General features: G+C 41.0%; 1 protein-coding gene across 1 annotated transcript in view; it reads left to right on the top strand.

Moving 5' to 3' along the window:
• The window catches only part of ATXN10 (ataxin 10), a 147,972-nt gene that overhangs the window by 28,133 nt on the left and 99,256 nt on the right, over positions 1–20,583 (top strand). The window contains exons 4-6 of the mRNA XM_081059850.1: positions 3,021–3,117; positions 5,124–5,282; positions 17,372–17,452. Of these exons, the coding sequence (XP_080915976.1) occupies positions 3,021–3,117; positions 5,124–5,282; positions 17,372–17,452 (337 nt within the window). The remainder of the gene's footprint in view (positions 1–3,020; positions 3,118–5,123; positions 5,283–17,371; positions 17,453–20,583) is intronic.

Below are 20,583 nucleotides of genomic sequence, written 5' to 3'. Positions count from 1 at the left end.
ACTTACATACATTTAAAAAATATTTTCTACATACATTAGAAATGACATTTCATCTGTGAGGGTATAATGACAGTTCTGTTTCTTTTCCGATTCTTAGGCCTTTATTTTTTTGTCTTGCTGACTGAGATTTTCAGTACGGTGTTGACTGGCAATGGTAATGGCAGGTATCTTTGACCTGTCCCCTTTCAAAAGGAGCATTCCTTCTCTCCAGTTGACAATGAACGTTGGCTATAGATTTTTATGGGCACCATTTTTAGGTTAAAGAAGGCCGCTTGTATTTTTTGATGGCTAGGCGTTTTTTTTATTTTGTTTCGCTTTGAATTATGAGTGGGTGTTAAATTTCATCAAACATGTTTTCTGTAGTATTTGAGATATCATATGATTTTGTCCTTTATAAGTTAATATGGTCAGTTACAATTTTTGATTTCTAATGTTAAAGCAGCTTTCAATGCAGGTATAAATTCTACTTTGTCCTGTGGTATAACTGGATTCATCTTGTTAGTATATTGTTGAGTATTTTTCACATGAGTGTTATTTTCCTGTCTGATACTATCCTTGTTCTGATTTGGGTCTCACCGTTAGGCTAGCCTCATAACGTTGATTTGGGAGTCTGCTCCCTCTTTTTATGTTCTCTGAAAGAGTGAATGTGAACTGGCCAGTGCAACTGTCTAGGTCTGGGGTTTTCTTTTCGGGAAAACATTTGACTACTGATTCAATTTCCTTAATGGTTAGAGGGCTCTTCAGGGTTTTCCTGAATATTTCACAGAATTTTTTACCGTCAGTTTTTATTAGTTATATTCTACAGTTTCGTTTATTTAAATTTTCAAACAGTTTGGCATAATGTTTGTAATATTTTCTGATATTTTTTGATGTCTGCAAGGTCTATGGCGGTGTCCTCTTTTTCATTTCTGAAAATTTGTCTTTGTTATTTGTGCTTTTTTTCTCTTTTGGTCAGTCTTCCCAAAGGTTGGTCAGTATAAAGCTTCTTGAAGAATCACATTTTGAATTTGTTGATATTCTCTATTTTATTATTATTTTCCATTTTAATAATTGTTTTACTCTTCATCTTTATTTTCTTCATTTTTTGAGAAGTTATTTTGCCATCCTTTTTATAATTTCCTGAAAGCTTAGCTCATTTTCATCATTCGTCTTTCCCAGCATAAAGCATTTTAAAGCTATAAATTTCCCTCTATGTACTGTTTTAGCTGCATCCCAGATGTTTTGGTTCGTAATATTTTTGTTAACATTCGGTTTGAAATATTTTATTTTCATTATAATTTCTTTTTTTTTGTCCCCATGGGTTATTTAGAACTATATATTTTATGGGTTTGGACAAATGTATAATGACATGTATTCATCATTATAGTGTCATAAAGAGAAGTTTCACTGCCCTGAAAATCCTCTGCGCTCTGCTTAGTCACCCCTCTCCCCGCAACTCCTGACCTTTTTACTGTCTTCATAGTTTTGTCTTTTCCAGAATGTCATATACTTGGACTCATATAGTACGTAGCCTTTTCAAATTGGCTTCTTTCACTTAGTCATATGCATTTAAGTTTTCTCAATGTCTTCTCCTGGCTTGATCATTAATTTCTTTTTAGTGCTGAATAATATTCCATTGTCTGGATGGACCACAGTTTATGTATCCATCACCTGCTGAAGGACATCATGGTAACTTCCAAGTCTTGGCAATTACGAGTAAAGCTGCGATAAACATTCGTGTCAGGTTTTTGTGTGGACTTAGCTTTCGGTTCCTTTCGGTAAAGACGGAGGAGCACAATTGCTGGAGCGTGAGCTAAGAGTACGTTTAGTTTTGTAAGAAACCGCCAGACTGTCTTCCAAAGTGGCTGCACCATTGTGTATTCCCACCAGCAATGAAGGAGAATTCCTGTTGCTCCATATCTTCACCAGTATGTGCTGTTGTCAGTATTCTGGATTTTGTCCAGTAGTGTGCAGTTTTATTTGGTGGAATATTCTAACATGTCAACAAGGTTATTAAATCATGTTCAAATATTTAAAATATACTAACATTTTTGTTTACTTGTTCTGCAAGTTACTGAGAAAGGTATATTATAATTGCCCAATTTAACTGGATTTTTCTCTTTCCTCTATACTTTTGTCAGTTTTCCATATATATATATATGTATATAAATACATATATACATATATATGTGTGTGTATATATATATATATACACACATATATACATATATATGTGTGTATATATATATATATATATGTATATAATTTTAAAAAAACTTTTATTTATTTTAAGCGTGTTTTTCCAGGACCCATCAGCTCCAAGTCACGTAGTTGTTTCAATCTAGTTGTGGAGGGCACAGCTGACAGTGGCCCCTGTGGGGATCGAACCGGCAACCTTGTTGTTAAGAGCACTGCGCTCTAACCAACTGAGCTAACTGGCAGCCCCTTTTTGAGGTCTTGTTATTAGGTCGTTCCAATTTAAAATTATTATATCTTTTTGGTGAATTACGTCATTCTGAAACAACTTAGGAAAAAATCACTTATAACACTTTTTGCCTTAATCATTAGCTTTAACACTTTTTGCCTTAATCATTAGCTTTTATTATGTCTGATTTTAAATGATCTGTGATGTTCTTTTTAGGCTGATGTTTGTGTTGATATCTTTTTACCATTTTTTAACTTTCAGTTCTTCCGTAGTCTTATGTTTTAGATGTCTGTTTTAAATAGCAGGTAGTTAAATTTTTAAAAAGCCAGGCTAAGTGTTTAATTGGAGTCCATATTCCAATTATATTTCATGTAGTTACAAGTTTATTTGTGTTAACATTTACAGTCTTTTTAAGAAGTTAATTTTGTAGAATGCATTGTTTTGGTAAGGCATTTTATTATTGATGTCATGCCCAAAGTTTCGTCGTGGCAAGAGACATTTATAATGAAAAGAACCTCACAAACTTCCTGGGGAATATTTCTTATTAAAATGTATTCATTCATTGTGTTAAAAATATTTTTAAAATCACATGTCTTTTTTACTTTTATAAACTCAGCTTTTCGCTGTGGCCTGCAGTTTTTGGGCAATATTGCCTCACGAAATGAAGATTCCCAGTCTGTTGTCTGGTTACATGCTTTCCCAGAACTCTTTTTGTGAGTATTTTGATAAGAGTTTTTCTAACTTCTGAAAAGATTGTGGTTCTGTCATTCCATTTACATGAAATTCAAAACCAGGGGAAACGAACCTTTGGTAATAGGATTCAGGACAGTGTTTTTGCTCGGGTGGTGGCAGGTTGAGTACTGGCTGAGAGGGCACCGAGGCGTCTCCAGGGTTGTGAGAATGTTCTCTGTCCCGATCTGGGTGGGTGGTGATCACGTGGGTGTATTCGTCCCTAAGCGTTCATGGAGCTGTGCACTTAAGATCTGTGCCCATTGTTGTATGTCCGTTTTACTTTAAGAAAATAAAAGTTTTGGTTCAAATAAGAAATACATAGTCAAGGACGCTGTAATTATTTATAAGAAAACATTTACAAGGGAAAAATAAGAACCAAGCCAGAAAACATTGCACGGGCAGTGAGTCAATCATTCATTAGTTTCCTGAGCGCTTGCACACGTTTGGCTCAGCGCCGCGTGTTCTGGTGGCCGTGGAGAACTGGGCGGTGGGACCCCGGGGCCGCTTACCTCCAGCGGCTCCCGGTGCATTTCCCAAGTGATCTCGTCCTTTGCTTTGAGCAGCTGTTAGTCTGTGAGAAACTGAGCAGAGGGAAAAGGTGAGCGAATAGGGAAGAGGAAAGGCGCCGTCTGGGAGGGCGGCCCCGGCTCTGCTGCCTCCCAGCGTTGTGACTTCCGTGCTGGCAGCAGTACAAGCTGCAGGGCAGCAGCTACCGGTCAATGGCATTTGCTCTGTGTTATCCCTGTTCTGTGGATCTGGACACACGTGGGAACTGACACTGATTCTAGCAAGTGACAGAGCTGCTCTCGGCTCCAAAGCCCACACTGTTCATACCCGCGGCCTGCATTCTTTGCTGCCTTCCCTGGTTGTGGAGGTTTTCTGGGTCATCTGGAAAGTAGGGTGTTTGGTTCAGATGCCTCTCGTGTCACTTCTAGCTCGCTGAGTCTAACTGCTGCTCAAATTCCTGCAGATAATCAGAGTTGAAGGCGTATACATGCCTGTTATCTTCATGATGACTAATAATTGAGCTTAGGTGGAAGGGAAGGATTGTGGAATTCCAGCTACAGAAATAGAAATTACTTATTTTTGAGAATTCATTCCTTTAAAACAGTTTGGGTGCCTCATACCTGCCGGTTTGAGCTAGGTGAGTGGAATGTGGGTATTACTCCCCAAGAGCCGGGTGGGCGCTGGTGGGGGAGATGAAGGAGTAAGTGAGCACATGGTAGTGTAAGTACGGGCCATCTAGAGAAATCCAGGTGTCATGGAAACAGGAGGGGCCCTTGAACATGGGTTGGTGGTCAGAGAAGTTGTGACAGTTTACCTGGTGCTTTACTTACATTATCTCATCCTCACAGAGGCCGTGGGAGGTAGGCCGAGGAGGTGTTGAGTGTGTTCCATTTTCATACCAGAAAGCACACCGGAAGAGGTTAGGTGACTGCACTCTTTATGTGTTTCTGAAACACATAGAACCAAATTTGAATTCCAGCTTTGGCTGGTACTGATTTTGTGTCTTTGGGCAAGTAAGCCAACACATTCTTTATCTGTAATGCAAGGATAATACCTCCTCAGAAGAGTATTATGAAGTTGAAATGAAAACTGCCCAAGTGCATGACCCCTAGCATAAGTGACAGTTAGTGACCCCTTCTAAGATGACACAGCCGCTAGGTAGATGGACCAGGATGTACACTGAGTCTCTGGACCCCAGATCCTTTTTCTTGCCAATATACCATCTTTCCCTTAAACATTCTGTCCCTCAAAACTATTAATGGATACTTTTATGTTTGACTAATTTTATACTTGCTATTTTCACAATAAATGATGTACATGTTTCAGAGTATTGTAATTCTCAGTATTCAGAGTATTATAATTCTTAAACAATCAGCATGTACTGAATTTGTTAATGGGATTATTATTACATATGTGCTATAATAGTATTTTATTGTGTTGTTAAATTGGGCTAACACTTTTCATTTCTTTACTTTGGAAGGTCTTGCTTAAATCATCCAGACAAAAAAATTGTTGCCTACTCTTCAATGATTTTGTTCACATGCCTTGATTCTTCAAGAATTAAAGAACTGGAAGAAAACCTGAATATTGCAATTAATGTCATAGAGGCTCACCAAAAGCACCCTGAATCAGAATGGCCGTGAGTATCTTATTAGAAATTTGACTGCTTAAGAACGTCCTGACAGATCACCTTCCTTATAGAGGTGTTAAGTAGAAATTTGAATTATAACAATTGAACAATAAATTAAAACAACATATGTTGACAAAATGAGAAAAGTTTCTCAGCAGACTCTGGAGGCTCTGTGAAAGGTAAAGTGAGGTAGGTTTGAGTTAGGCCTTGAAGGATACGGAGAACTTTGTAAGGTGGTGGTGGGGGCACTGAGTATATGAGACAACACAGCGTGGACATGCACACGAGCTTTTGGAGTGTACAGATCAGACCAGTGTGGCTGCAGTAGATGGCTCATTAAAGATTAGAGGGTGATGTGTGACTTGTGATCATCTGGTCTGAGGAGAAATTCAGTCATGTGATGTCATTGGGATTGATGAATACACTATATCATTTCATTACTTTTAAATACACTGAGGCCTGTTTTATGGCCAAACATTTAGTCTATCATGGGGAATGTTCCAGGTACTTGAGAAAAATGTATATTCTGTTTTGGGTGGAGTGTTCTGTAGATGTCTGTTAGGTTTAGTCGGTTTATAGTGTTAAGTTTTCTGTTTCCTTGATGGTCTTCTGTCTCGTTCTGTTCATTATTGAAAGTTGAGTATTTTCTACTTCTCCTATTTTCAGGCTTTGTTGTTAGGTACCTCATTGTGTGTTTGTAATTGCTGTGTCTTCTGAGGTATTGACTCTTTCATCATTATAAAATTCTTCAAAATTTTTGTTGTTTTCTTTTATTAGTGCTCCTCAACTGTTTTCTTTTTTTTTTTTCTATTTAATAATTTTTTAGTTTTTATTTACAGTTAACATATCATGTTATATTAGTTTCAGGTGTACAAAACAGTGATTAGACATTTATATAACTTATGAAGTGATCTCCCCAATAAATCAGATACCGACCTGACACCACACATAGTTATTACAATATTATCAACTATATTTCGTATGCTGTATTTTACATCCCCATGACTATTTTGTAACTACCAATTTGTACTTTTAATCCCTTCCCCCCTCTACACCATTCCCCAACCCCCCTCCCATCTGGCAGTTATTAAAATGTTCTCTGTATCTATGAGTTTATTTCTGTTTTGTTTGTTCATTTATTTTGTTTTTCAGATTCCACATATAAGTGAAATCACTACAGTGAAGGAGGTGCTGTGTAGGTGCTGACCCTACAGAGTAGGATTCGCTTTATTAGGTTGGGCTCTGCTGCCTGCCCAGTTTGCCCTTTGGGTGTGTTTGTGGAGGTGGGTGGGTGGTACTCTGGTGTAGTCTGAAGCTGGCCACCAGGAGTGTTGGTTCTGGGGCCTCTTGGAAGGAGCTCTTTTGAAGGTCAAATTCAGCTGCTGCCTGTGCCCTGCCTGGGGCCACTTTGTATGAGCTACAAAGTGATCTGCAGATGGTTGCCACTTGTGCTGGGCTTGAAGGTGCCTGGGAGAGGCTAAGCTGCTGACTAAAGCTGGCTGCTGCCAGTGCCAGGCTTGGGGCTGCTTAGCAAGAGGTATGGGGCATACCAAAGCCGGATGCTGCCTGTTTGGGGTTTGGGAGCCTTTGAGAGGTTTTAGGAAAGTCTGCAGCGTGACCCAAGACAGGCTGTTTGTATGGAAAAACCACTGGAAGCAACTTGGGTGGGCTTGCAAGTTGGGCGGGACGGGGTCTCATGGAATCACCACAGCAAGGCGAAGGATGTTAGCCAGGTTGATGGAGACTCAGATATGGCAGTCACCTGTGTATGAAAGCTGGGTTCATATGCAGCACTGTTCAACAAAGGAACAGTGACTTCTGCCAGCACTTCTGCCCCATAGAAAACTGCCCCACCAGCCCTTGCCCTGAAGCCAGACAACTCAGTTCCCCCCAGTGAATCCCTGGTGCCTTTCGAGCTGCTGCCCCAGTAGTGGAGCTCAGAGCGAGTGAGTCCATCAGCGAGTGAGTCCGTGCGTGGGCTGTTTAAGAAGAGCGCCTGGGACTACAGCTGCCCTCTGTCTCACTCAGCTACAATCTCCCCTGGTTTTCACAGCCAGAAGTTATGGGGATTTCTCTTCTCAGCACTAGAACTCCAGGCTAGAGAGCCTGGTGTGGTGCTTGGACCCCTTGTTCCCAGAGGGGACCTCCACAGCTGAGATATCCCTTTTGATTTTTAAACACCGTGTGCATGTGTGTGCGTGTGTGTGTGACCAGCCAATTCTGAGTCTCGGCCCCTCCTACCAGTCTTGATGTGGCTTCTTCTGTATGTCCTTAGTTGTAGACTTCTGTTCAGCCGCACTTCAGAAGATTCTCAGTGATGGTTGTTCTGTAGTTTAGTTGTAATTTTGAGGTGATTGTGAGAGGACATGGTGTTTACCTATGCTGCCATCTTTTGTTTTCTTTAAAATCTGTTTTTACGTCTGTTTTCCACAGTGGTCAGTGTGTTTAGGGCACACCTTGTGTCCCGGTGCAAGCCTCGAGCTGCCAGTAATCTCGCTTGCCTTTCACAAGCGAGGTATGAACTTTCCCAGTTTTGGTCTTTTTTGGTGTGAACGGTATTGTTCTGTTGAAATTATATCTAATTTTTAAGTTATTTATGTTTCTGAACATTCATTTATATTTGAGTTACCACTTGCACAACAGAAGCTGGTGAAAAAAAGTATTATGTTGTGTTTGACTTAGAAAAATCTCCTTCAGTATTCAAATATGTTTTAACATGATGATTGAATCATTAGTCAGGTTACTGAGTTTTCTGTAGCTGAATTCTGTTTCATTTGTTAAGTATCTTGGATTTATATTTTAACCACCTGCAATTTTTTAGGAGCATGGAATAAAGGGCAAAATATAAGGTCTTCAGAATAACTCAAGTTGAAGTTAATCAAAGGTGACTAGATGGGATTAGACAGGAAAAAGAATGGAAAGTCATAGTTAACTGATGTCTTCTGTGGTCCATACACTGAAGAGTTTGATTTACGTGAGAGGAACTCTGCATTTGGTAAACAACAATGGGACCACAAAATATCCTGAGGCATCCAACAAAATTGTTACTTTTCACTGTTAAATGTGAACCCATCCCTGAAAATTAGAGGAAAAGCCCACTTTTTGCCCTCCCACCTCCCGACAGTATGAGATAGCTGACAAAGAGTACAAAACTACATGGTGTTAGAATTCATGGGTTTAGTATCTTTTCTTGGAAAGGGACAAATGTAAGGTTTCAATAACTTTGGGTCTTTTTGTTTCGGTCCTCCAGAAACACAGGAAATTGTAGGCGATGGCACTACTCAATTTGCATTATTGGGATAATGCCCTTCTAAAAATGTTTGTTTCTTTTGTTTGTAGGTGTGAGAGATGTTTTCATGCTCTTAGATAACCCTAGATGAATCCAAGGGCTGAACTTTCGCACTTGAATTCATCTGAGTCTGACAGCCCAGTAAATATGCGTTGGTAGGTTGGAGGAGAACAGGTGGGTCCGTGTGGAATCACGTGGGAGGGAACTGAGTGGGCCTGCCTGTGCTGTCCTATGATGTGTGGCGTGTTGTGTATGGGATCTTGTTTCCCTGGTACTGCCATCCTTTGACTGTGGTTTGTCACTCGTTACAGATGATGGCCCTGAGACTTAAGCAAGGTTAACCAGCTTGACCAACATCACAGAACTAGTGTAGAGTTGGAAGTTAGGCTAAACTGAAGGCTTATATATTTTTTAACCATGTCATTTATTATAAGAATTACCAACTATGGGGAGGTACAGACTCTTTCAGTTTTGGCCTCTTTCAGAATAAAGTTTTATCACTCTGTTGAACTTCTACACAGTTCCACTACAAAAACAAATTTGTAAGTGTGAGTAGAGTATTGTTTTTTGTTCATATTTGGGTTACTAGTTGATTTATTTTGCATGACCAAGTTTCACCCCCAGACTGATGTCCCCTCTGCTCTAGGGATGTTTCTTGCCTTATGCCTATAAATTGTACTATTTCTTTAACTAGAAAGATACTGGGAAGATAAATATACATAATTGTCCTTCTTGTTACGGATTGAATCTGTTGCCCCTCTTCTGTTCTCTCAGAGTGTCCCGTGCACTCAGATTTCACAGCGTCTAACACTTGTCCATTCGACAAGCTCCCTGATGGCAAGCTTTAGTGTTTGTTATTGGACCCTTGACAAGATAATGTCTGGCACACTGTAAGCATTATGTTAGTTGTGGTTCTTCTGAATCTAAGTGACAGAGCCCAGCTCAGAGAGCGTATGCACAAAAGAGAATTTCTTGGCTCACCTGACAAAAAGTCCTCGAGTATTGGATATTTAGGCACTTGGGTCCAGGGGCTGAAAGACCTCATCAGTACTCTCTTCTGTCATCTATGCCCCATTTTTCTTCCCTGCTGCTTTCTTCCTCAGGCACCTTCTCTGCTTCCTTTGCTGGCTCCCACTCTCTACATTAGCCCAGAGTGGGCGTGGCTGCAGCCAGTCTTCAGACCACTCTCTGTCATTGCTCATTCCCTGGGTGACCTTACCTAGTTTCACAGCTTAAAATTCCTTTCTAAGGTGATGATTTCCAAGTGTATGTCTCTGGCCTTGACCTCTTGCTGAGCCCCAGGCTTATGTATTCGTATTGTATGCTTCTAGTTGGCATCTCAGACTTAGGAAGGCTCAGACCAGACTGGGTTTTCCCACCCCCTAAGCTTGCCACTGCCCCACCAGGCTGCTGTTTCAGTGAGTGGTGTCACCATTCACCCACTGGTGAGGCCCACTGGCTTGGCCCCTACTTAGGCTTTGAGCCTGAGCGTTCAGTTTTTCCTTTTTGTAAAATAAATACGTGTTTCTCTGATGCCCCTTCTACTCCTGTTTCTGCTTTTGATAGAATATATTTCTGACCCTCCCCCAAGAAAGTTTGTTCTACTTTCCATAAAGTTGGAGTATTACTTGTGTATTACAGTCTCTTAAATATCTTTTGGCATTTTAGGTTCTAGATTAGTGGGACCCTACCTCCCTCATACAATATTACCACAAAATTTCTGACTTAATAGAAATAGTAGTTCTGTTAAAGAATTAAATCATAATTTGAACTGTGTAACTTAGACAAGATTGAGCATGATTGGGTCTCTGTTACGGATGCCTTCATCTGTGGTTACCGTGGAGTAGATATTTGTTAGAAAATATATGAAATGAATTCTGACTGAAATTTACCTGTAACTTTATGCAGCACTCTGGAATGGAGAGTATATTTCTTTTATTTAGAGAAACAGTTGCCACATCTAACACATGCAAACTTCTACATCATTGACAACCACTTAAATGACCATTTTCGCGTTGAAAGATGAGCAACCCGTCATCATCGCTTCATGTGTGCTGTATTGTTTGCAGTCGGTGTTATACATTAAATGTTAGGCCAGAAAGTGCTGGAGCAAAGAATTCCAGGTGTCCACACAGAACACGTTTTTCTGACTATATTTGTAAGTCGAATGCGGGTGATAGGTGTTCTTACCCTCTAAATACATAGTTCTAAAGTTAAAGTCAAAATGCCACTATCTCTACTCACTAGTAGATGTTTACTATTTCTTGAATGAAAGAAAGAATGAATTTTACCACTGATCATTTTGAACGGAAGGCAACATGAAGAACTAGACCCTGACTTAGGTTTTAAGTTCACCTGAAACTTCTTTCCAGGCAGGCTGCTTGAGCAAGTCCTAGCTCTACGTAGGGGAACGTTCTGGAACGGACCACGGAAGGCAGGAAGCTGAGTGCTTGTTCTGACTGAGTGCCTAAGGACCATCACCAAGACACTGAGCTTCTGTGGGCCTCCCTTTCCTTGTTTCTAAAGTGAAGGCGTTGATTTAGATTCGAAGTTTCCAGACTTTGGAACTTCACGTTCTGTATGTTTGTTTAAGGGTATGTGGACGGCATTGCAGACTCCCCCAATGTTTGGTGTGGCCCAAGGATGGGTGCAAAACCCTCTCCTGCTCCCTGTGTGCCTGAGCCTCGAATGGGGCACGTATCCGCCCTCTGTTACGTAGTGTTGTGGGAAGATGTCATTCTAGCCCTTTGCTCTGATGACTTGGTCTTTGTAGTTAGAGTCGATTAAAGCAGATCAGCCAGTATTCAGTTCTGGTGCCTTTTAGAGCCTATGGTTTTGCATTTGATGGGTAACAATGAGTGCACGCCTGATGTTGTCGCCCTCACTACTTACCTGAACAGCTCAGAAGTGCACAAGAGTACGTAGGAGATTTCCCTGGAAAACGCACAGCCCATCTGCATCTGCACGTACTTGAGAGGTGTCCTGTGTCATCCCGCCCGTCGGACAACTGCCTCTCTGCATCTCCCTGGCGTGGGTCCTGGCCTGCGCTAGGGATCAGTGCCTACGCGGCCTTGCTTTGTGTTGTTTTGGGTCTGCCATGAGGACGTCCTGACCGCACTGTCTGCCATATCACATGACAGAGGCTTTGGTTTCCATTCAGGGAACAGCTGCCCTCTTCATGAGAATGGGATGTACCTTTGTCTTGAAGAACCTGTGGTTTAGAAATAGCTCCTCCTCTGTGCAGGCTTTTAGGAAACTCAGAAGACTTACAGATGTTCATTTCCTACATAAATTAATTAGTTAATTCAGTAATTATTGATTGAGTTTTTGAAGTGTGCCAGGTATTGTTTATGACACTGGAGATTCAAAATTAATAAGACACTGTTTTAGTAAGGCAGATAATGAACAAAAAACCCCAAAATAAATGTCTGTAAAATGCCAGATAAATGCTTCGAAGAAAATACACAGCGTGTTTTGTGTAAGCTTTCCCTTAAAGTGGTCCTTGGCTCATAATAAACACTATATATAGTATTAGCTATTTTATTAGTTGTAATTTAAATACGATTGGTGGGGAGGACAGACAGTGAAAAAAAACGAGAGAACACCAGGCCTTGACGCAATACTCTGGTGAGGAGATGTGACTTTGACTAAGGAGGTGCGAGGTCACGGAATTGTCTGAGTTGGTGACTTTTGAGCCGAGAACTAGATAGCCAACCATTTGCAGAGCTGTGGGGAAAGGTGGGGACAGGCTGGGAAGAACAGTCCAAGCAGCGACTACACCAAGTGCAAAGACCCCACGGCAGAGGCTTCTGTGGCAGGACTCAGGGGCCCAGGATGGCTACGGTATAACGAGTGATGGAGAAAATCGTAGGACATGCACGCAGTCCGGGAGGTCATGGAGACCAGTTATGGAGGCCTTTGCAATCAGGAAAAGGCAGTTGAGTTTACTCTCTTTACTATGGGAGGTGAGGGGAGCATTTTAAGCAGATGTGCAACAACCCGGGTTATGTTTTGAAAGATCCCTCTGGCTGCTGGACAGAGGTTGAACTGTTGGGGGAGAGGGAAGAACGGAGCTTGCACCTTTTAGGAGGCAGTTGTAGTCCAGGTGAGAGGTGATGGTGGCTTCGGGAGGGTGGTAGCAATGGGGTTGACGAGAGACGAGTAGATTGAATGTGCTGAGTGGGGAGCATTGACGAGACTTTGTGATGGATTAGGTTTGTGGGGAGAGGTGCTCAAAAGAAAGGCCAGGATAGGAAGCTGGGTGTTTGGCTTGTTCCACTGAGTGAGGTGGGCAGACCAGTTTGGGGTGGGGATAGGGAAGATCAAGAGTTCTCTTTTGTCCGTGTTAGATTTAAGGTTCCCACTCTGCATCTAAGCGGCGATTTCTTACGTACGGTGCAACCCTCGTGGAAGTTCCAGAAGAGGAAGCACAGGGTGCCATGGGAGCCGTGGCAGGGAGTTCAGCTGGCCTGGCGGTGAGGGAGGCCTTGCAGAGGACGTGAGACTTAAACTGAAAGGTGAAGGACGGATTGGGTCGGGGAGAGGGGATGGTAGTCGGATTGCGGAGAGAGAAAAGACATACTCGGTCGGCAGTGTTCAGTCAGGGCTGTGGTTTGTGTGCAGTTACCTCTTTGCAGGGAAGAAGTAGAGACAGAGAAACTGCATTTCAGCGATTAGATTTTGATTTTACATAAGCTGAATTTTGTGCCACTGAGTTGCATGATGGAGAGGTGAGGTTAGTTCATCTTTCCTTTCTATTTCTCTTTATCTGTTTGAGAAGAGATGTAGAGATTTATTATTAAGTTATTTTGGAGAAATGACTGAACTTTGCCTGCCCAGAAATAGCTGCTAAGATGGAACTTAGCTGAGTGTCCAGCATAGAAATCTGAGTTGCGGGGGTCACCTGAATAATTTCCCACCAAGGTGTGGCAGTGCTCTCATCCTTTGGCAGAATATCTGTTAAATGGAAATAAATTTCAGAGAACTGCCTGGGTGTATTACTTAAACGATATGTTTAACTTTGGGGGAGATAATACAGTCATGTCATTCCAATATGAAAATGCATCGTTTCCCTCCCCGCCATCCCCCGAGTTGCTCCAAGCCCATCCTTTAAACGGGTTAGCCGTTCTCTCTTCTCACCACACTTCCGGGCTTCTCGCTTTATTATACTAAGTAGTACATTTCTGACATCTTTTCATATCAGTGCATGAAGAACCTCCTCATTCTTGCCTCTTCTTCCATTGTATGAACATAGCAGGATTTATTTCCTCAGTCCCTTATTGGTGAACACTTAGGCTGCGTCCAATTTTTCATAACTGCATATAAAATGCTGCAGTAAATAGTTCTGTTCATACAAATGCCGTCTTGCATGTGGGCAAGGTGACTGTCGAATCAACTCCCGAGTGCAGTCACTAGGTCCAGGGCAGTGTGCTTTCATTTGACAGACTCTTCCGTGTTGTCCTTCATGGATGTCATACCATCCACACGCCTCTTAGCATGTTTTGACAGCACCTGCTTTCCTGCATCGTTGCTAACAGGGCATGCTATCAAAGTTTGGGGTTTGCTAGTCCTGCCAAGGTTTAAAATGGTATCCCTGGATAGTTTTATTTTCTGTTTTTCTTGCAATGATGTTGAGCATTTTTTTATATGTTGAGGAACCTTTTTTTCCTTTTATGTGCATTCCCATTTTCTTTACCCATTTTCCTATCAGGATGTTAGTCTTTTCCTTATCTATATGTAGGAATATTTTCCAAATTAGGGACATTAGCCCTTTGTTGGAAATAAAATGTAAATGCTTTTTCTTTTTTAATTTGTGTTTTGACTTTGCTTGTGGCACTTTTTTCATGTAAAAACTTTTGATGTTTTTAGTAGATGAGTTTGTCAGTCTTTATTCAATGTCTTACTGATGTTTGGTAATAACTGTAAGGCCTTTGCTCTCCTTAGGTTTTCTTCTAGTATCGTGTCGTTTCAGTTTTGCTGTTTAAATGTTTGATTCGCTTGGAATTTTATCTTGGTGTAAAGGTCAAAGTTTGGATCCACTTTGATTGTTGTTCCAGGTGACATTGGTTGGTGGTCACAGCGACAGAGCACTGCAGCGGCTGTGACCTGCCGCTCCTTCCTCCACCCCAACCCCATTTCCTCCGCCCTCACCGTCCCTGTATGTGGAAGACCTTCCCAGTCGGGTTCCACTTCTTCAACACACATTCCAGCTGCATAACTAACTCCTTCCTTCACTAAGTGGGTCTCAACTCTGCCAGTTAGGCCTTAAGGGTTGTATAAACATATCGGTCCAATCACATTTGTCACCCATTTATTAGGCTATTTTGTTTTAGTCCCACAACCTGATTGACCTGGGTTTCTTGTCTATTGTCTGAAAACTGTTGTTTGATATATTTTGTCTATTTTTGTAGTTAAGGTAGGAGGGTAAATTGTTAAACATCATGGCTGGAATTGGAAGTGATAGTTGGAGATTTTAACACTCACTTTTCCGCCATTAATAGAACAAATACACAGACATCAGTCTAGAGTAGATGAGCTCGGTAGCACTGAGACATGTACCCACTTCACCTGAGTGAAGTGTGTAGAATATTATCTCAACATATACAAAACCCACTTTCTCTTCAACTGCATGTGTTATATTCACCAGTATAGAAAATAGCCTGCGCTATTAAAAATGTCTCTTTCAAGATATAAAAGATTGAAATCAGACAGAATATGTTCTCTGACCACAGCAAGCTTACATAGAAAACAGTAACAAGATGCAAACAAGAAAAATTCCAAACGTTCGGAAATTAACACATCTAAATGATGGATGTGTCAGAGAAGAAATCACAAGTCAAAAATATGTTGAACTGAAGGATAATGAAAGTACAAAATTTGTGGGATAAAGCTAAAGCAGTGCTTAAAAGGAAATTTATAGCTTAAAAACACACTTAAAGTGTGTTTCTATCAGACAAGAAGGTCTGAAATCAGTGACTTAAGGTTCTACTTTATGAAGCTAGAAAGAGAAGAGCATGGTAAATCCTGAGTAAGTAGAAAGAAGAAAATAATAAAAGATAAGGACAGAAGTCAATGAACTAGAAAACAGAAAACAATAGAAAAAATTAACAAAGGCAAAGTTAGTTCTTTAAAAAGATCAACAAAATTGATCAAGAAAAAGATAAGGAACATGAATGACCAATATCATGAAAGAAAGTGTGATTGTCAAATCAGTCTTCCATAAACTCCAACCTTGGGGGAGGCAGCTATCTTAGCTGAGATGGTTCTGAAGAGACCAGCCGCTGCTGGCCGTCTGCCAGCAGCATTCAGGGACAGAAGCTTCCAGTCCCGAATCCCTCCTTAAAACCCTAGTGCTATTTTGTTGCTTATAGTTCCTTAAGCACACTGCTATTTCTTTCCCTCATGCTGTTTTTCCAAGTCGTGTGTTTTGTTTTGTCATGTCTAATTCAGTGTTCTTTCTCCCTCCCCCCTTCCTGCCTCCTTGATCTTCTCACCCATCCTTTGTCTCCCTCCCCCCACAGCCTTCTGGTTAGATAAACCATTGTTTTCATCATCTGTAATGTGTGTCTGTATGTTGCACTGAAGACAGTTTTCTGTAAATATCTATGTACGGGTCTTCTCCACTGTGAGAGTTTGCAAATATGGCCCGTGACCCAGTCCCAAGCACAGTACTTGGAACATTGTGTTTTTGAATGAATGTTTCTGTGGGAAAGTGTTTTAAGTTCCAAATAGCTGAATTACATGAATTAACTAGGATCACAGTTTTGTGTACCTGGCTTGAAATGCACGAATTTCTATTGTTGCAGTTTGATAAGTTACCAAAATTGATAGGAAAATTGTTTTGAGAATTTTGAATATTATCCGTTGATTGTTAGAAATATTTTGCATCAAAATGTTGGCCAGTTATTTTAAAGGTTGTGGAACAAATAGAGTACATATTTAGATTTTGTTTTTATATGAAGTGCTTCATTTGGTTGTCATACTGAAAGCCATACTTTTATTATATTACTTTATTGGTTAAGAAATGATTAAGTAAACTGTGATTGTAGCTATATTTAATACTTAGCAGTCACTCTTATTACTATAATCTTGATTATTAACAGTGTATTCTTTAGTTCTTAAGTCTTCAGATGCCCCCTGGTAAATAGGATTCAGAATTAATTAATAATACTATTCAAACTTTTCAGTTGTCACAGTGGCACTTTGAAGAAATATGCTTATAATCTTTGCCTGGGGGTTTCCATAAGTTGATCTCTAAGTTTAGATGACTGCATTGCTTGGCAATGAGGATGTGTTCTTGGTAACTTGAGAGCTCTTACGGAGGAGATAATCAAGCCGATATTCATGACTGTGCTGTTGGCATATGTTTAAATAAAAAGTATGATATGTCTGTTTCTCTGGTTAATGTTAGCGCGGAGCTTCTGACTAAAACAGTTTAATGTCTTCTGTTTTTACTTGAACTTGTAGCTAAATTTCATTTTACTGTTTAAACTATGGTGAAGTATTTTCCTTTCTCAGCTTAGATGAAAAGCTGTAGTAGGTCTTTTGCTCCAGTTGAATAAATTTGAATCATTTCAGTAAATTTTTCATAACATAAAATTGGAGAGAAATATTTTGAGGGTTCTAATTTTTCTTCAGCTGCTAGTAGAAAAATAGTATGCAAACCTGTTAAAAACATTTTAAGATTACAGCTAATCAAAAAGCCCCGTAAAAGAGTGCTGTTCTGTGTAAGATATGCCTATAAAGTAGGTAAGGCCGTGTCTATTTTACTATGTTTCTAGTAACCAAACTTTCTCCTCCTTTTTCTTAGGTTCTTGATTATTACAGACCATTTTCTGAAAAGCCCGGAACTGGTACAAGCCATGTATGCCAAAATGAGCAATCAAGAAAGGTAACCCCCCAAACCAGTGTGGTTTTGAGTATTTAGCATTCCATACAGAGTATCCGGGACACATGACTGAAAAACTGTGTGGTTTCGTAGTTGGCACAAAATCTCTAAATACATGTTTCTGTGTCAGTAATGGTTTTAAATTGGTTGGTTAACATTACAGCTTAGCCAGCCACAGCAGACGGTGATTAACGGAGGGTTGCAGAATTCAGGTTGGCGCCATTATCCAGTAAAGGCACAGTAAAATCATCAAGAACAGAATGTTAGGCTTGCACCGTGATTTTATAATAGTCATTCATGCAACTGTCGGTTACAGCTGCGTATTTGAACTGTGCTCATCTGTTCACATCGCCGGTACGATGATTAGGGATGTTCTCTACCAGGTTGGTAGTTTCCAGAGGTAGTTCAGTCGGAAGGAAAGTCAGTAGCGTCTGGGACCTCACCGCTGCTGTGGGATCTCACCGCTGCTGTAGCAGGAAGAACAGTGAATGTCCTGTAGTGCGACCTGGGCTCCCTGCCTCATTGTGATAGAAACGCTACATGTGACCTACGAGGTCCCTTACCCGTGTTTGGATGCAGTTCTTGACCTGTAAGATTAGAGGATTGACTCAAATGACTCCCAGTACTCCTTCCCTTTCCAATAGTATGTGTTCTGCTGAACTCTGTTGGAAATGTCATCTTAGGAAAATCAAACTGACTCAGAAATCCAATGATCAAAAACTGACCTAATGATCAAGAACTTCAAGAAATGTTAATGTTTCCATTGTAGTCACAATTTTTATAATTGCAGCGGTTTGGAAATTCCTGCTGTTTGGGTTCCAACAGTTAAGCCTATGCGCCCCTTTGTAGTCCTGTTAAGGAGTGGTTTTTCTTGTTTAATGTCTTTCACAAAAAGGAAAGGTTCGTGCTTTTCAAGTCTGTTTAAATCCTACATTTATAAGGCCAGTGCCCCTGCCACCACCCCATGTGGATACTTTTATTGCAGAAAAAGAATTATTTGTAGTTTTCTGACCTAAAATAAGTAACATGATGAGCAGAGCTATAAGTGAGTAAATTGCTTTGCAGTAAAGAACGCCTGGATACAGGAAGAATATGTAGTTTAATGAGATTTTAATATTCAAGTTAATATTTTCCCTATTCCTATCGAGTGATGCGTTTTTTAACTGATCTGTTTCCTAACCAAATGAGGATGACAAACTAAACATTTTCCATTTTTATTTATAAAATGGTCGCAACCTCTGCTTCCTGACTTCATGCAAATTTCTGCTCGTGTTACCTCCCACTTCTCCTTTATTTTTCTTCCAAAGGAGAAGTGCTGTCATTTCCCCACGTAGTTTTTTGTACGTCATATCGTGTCACATATCTGCTTGCTGTTACATGACGTCTCCCTGGGGTTGTTAGCTGTGTGAGGGCAAGGATTTGATCTTCTGTGGTATCCACGTTTCTCAGGCCGTGCTTGGCACACAGGTGCAAAAAAAAAAAAGAAAAAAAGAAAAAAAAAGTTCTTTGAATGAAAGAATGAGTAAATGAATGAATGTTCTTACCCATGAAAAGGTTTATTTAGTATATTGATTAATGTAATACCATCTGGATTAGAAGTTTCAGAGGTAGCCTCAACCCTGCGCCTTCGCTTTTCAGGCCACACTGGTCAGCAAGCCTTCCCACGCCACCGTGTCAGTCACCTGTGAAGTCACACTCTTGTCACAGCTCCGGTTTACCCTTATGCCATCTTGGACTAGACTTGGGCTAAAGAGCCTTGTTACAAATTGTGATAAAATATGCACAATATAAAATTACCATCTTAACCATTTTTAAGTGTATAGTTTAGTGGTGTTGAGTATATTCCACATTACTGAGAAACCAATTTCCAGAACTTTTTCATCTTCCAAAACTGAAACTGGACCCTCGTCCCACAGCCCCTGGCAGCTGCCACTCTACTTTCTGTCTCAGAATTTGACTGTATCTCATGTAAGTGGAATCACACAGTGATTCCTTTTGTGTGCGGCTTAGTTCACTTAGCATGATGTCCTCCAGTTTCATCCATGTGTAGCTGTGTCAGGATTTCCTTCCTTTTAAGGCGGCCATTGTGTATATATATCACATTTCACTTATCCAGTCCTCCATCGATGGACAGTTGGGCTACTTCCACCTTTCCGCTATTGCGAAGAATGCTGCTATGAATGTGGATGGGTCGGATTACTTTGTTTTTCTTTCGTCGTCCTCTGTTACCTGCTGTACTGCCAGCGTGGACCTGTGGGTCGTGCCGTGCCATTTTAATAGCATATGTAATCTGTTACAGGATGCAGTTAAATAATTCCTGCTATGGCATATGAGGCCCTTCACAGTGCTTTGTTTCCGACTCCTCCCCACATACAACTTCTCACCATTCTCCGAGTCTGTTCTCCGGGGCCTTCCCCTGTAGTTTCCTGCTTTTGCATTTGTTTGTTTTTTCTCTGTGTGAGTGTCCTGACCACGCCTCTCCTGGTGAGTATGCACTCGTACTGTATAAGGCCTCATCAGGTATTACCTGCTTTCTTTTGGCTTTCCTGACTTTCCCAGGCAAAATTCTGTGCATGTCATCTGCTGGTTTATCATAATTATTGGCTTTTCTGCTAGAATGTGTATTCTTCAAGGACAAAAACTGACTCTTGTGAATTCTCTGTCCTGAACACCCACCACAATCAGTAGTGGACCCGGGGATACTCAGCTAATGTCAGACACTTACCGAAACAAGATGTCTGTTGACACTTTAGATGGTGGGTGGCTCTCAGCAGGATTCTGGTGACGCTCGCTGTGAGGACTGTGGTCTTTGCTCAGTGGCAGTGCTTGGCCACACTTAGCTCTGCTTCCTTGTTTCATTTGTGTTCTAGGGGGAAAGATGTCAGTAGTGACATGGAAATCTCTGGGATTCTGACACGCTGGAAACGTGCCTAAGAAGAGCTGCCAGGGCAGAGGGAGACAGTGGGGCAGGAAACCGAGTAAAGCCCCTAGGACGCATCACTGTGCCTGAGTCTCAGCCGCGCTGCTGCCCTTTCTCTAGGCGTCTGTCCTGTATTTGGTGACAGCCACCATTTTGTAGTTGCTCCATTAGAGCAACGTCTCCAGCGTGGGGTATGCAAGACAAGCCTGCCGAA

Source organism: Rhinolophus hipposideros (genome assembly GCF_964194185.1).
Source record: "Rhinolophus hipposideros genome assembly, chromosome: 9".
In the NCBI taxonomy this organism is placed as follows: domain Eukaryota; kingdom Metazoa; phylum Chordata; class Mammalia; order Chiroptera; family Rhinolophidae; genus Rhinolophus; species Rhinolophus hipposideros.
Note: the sequence above shows the minus strand (reverse complement) of the source record. Positions and strands in the feature narration are given on the sequence as shown.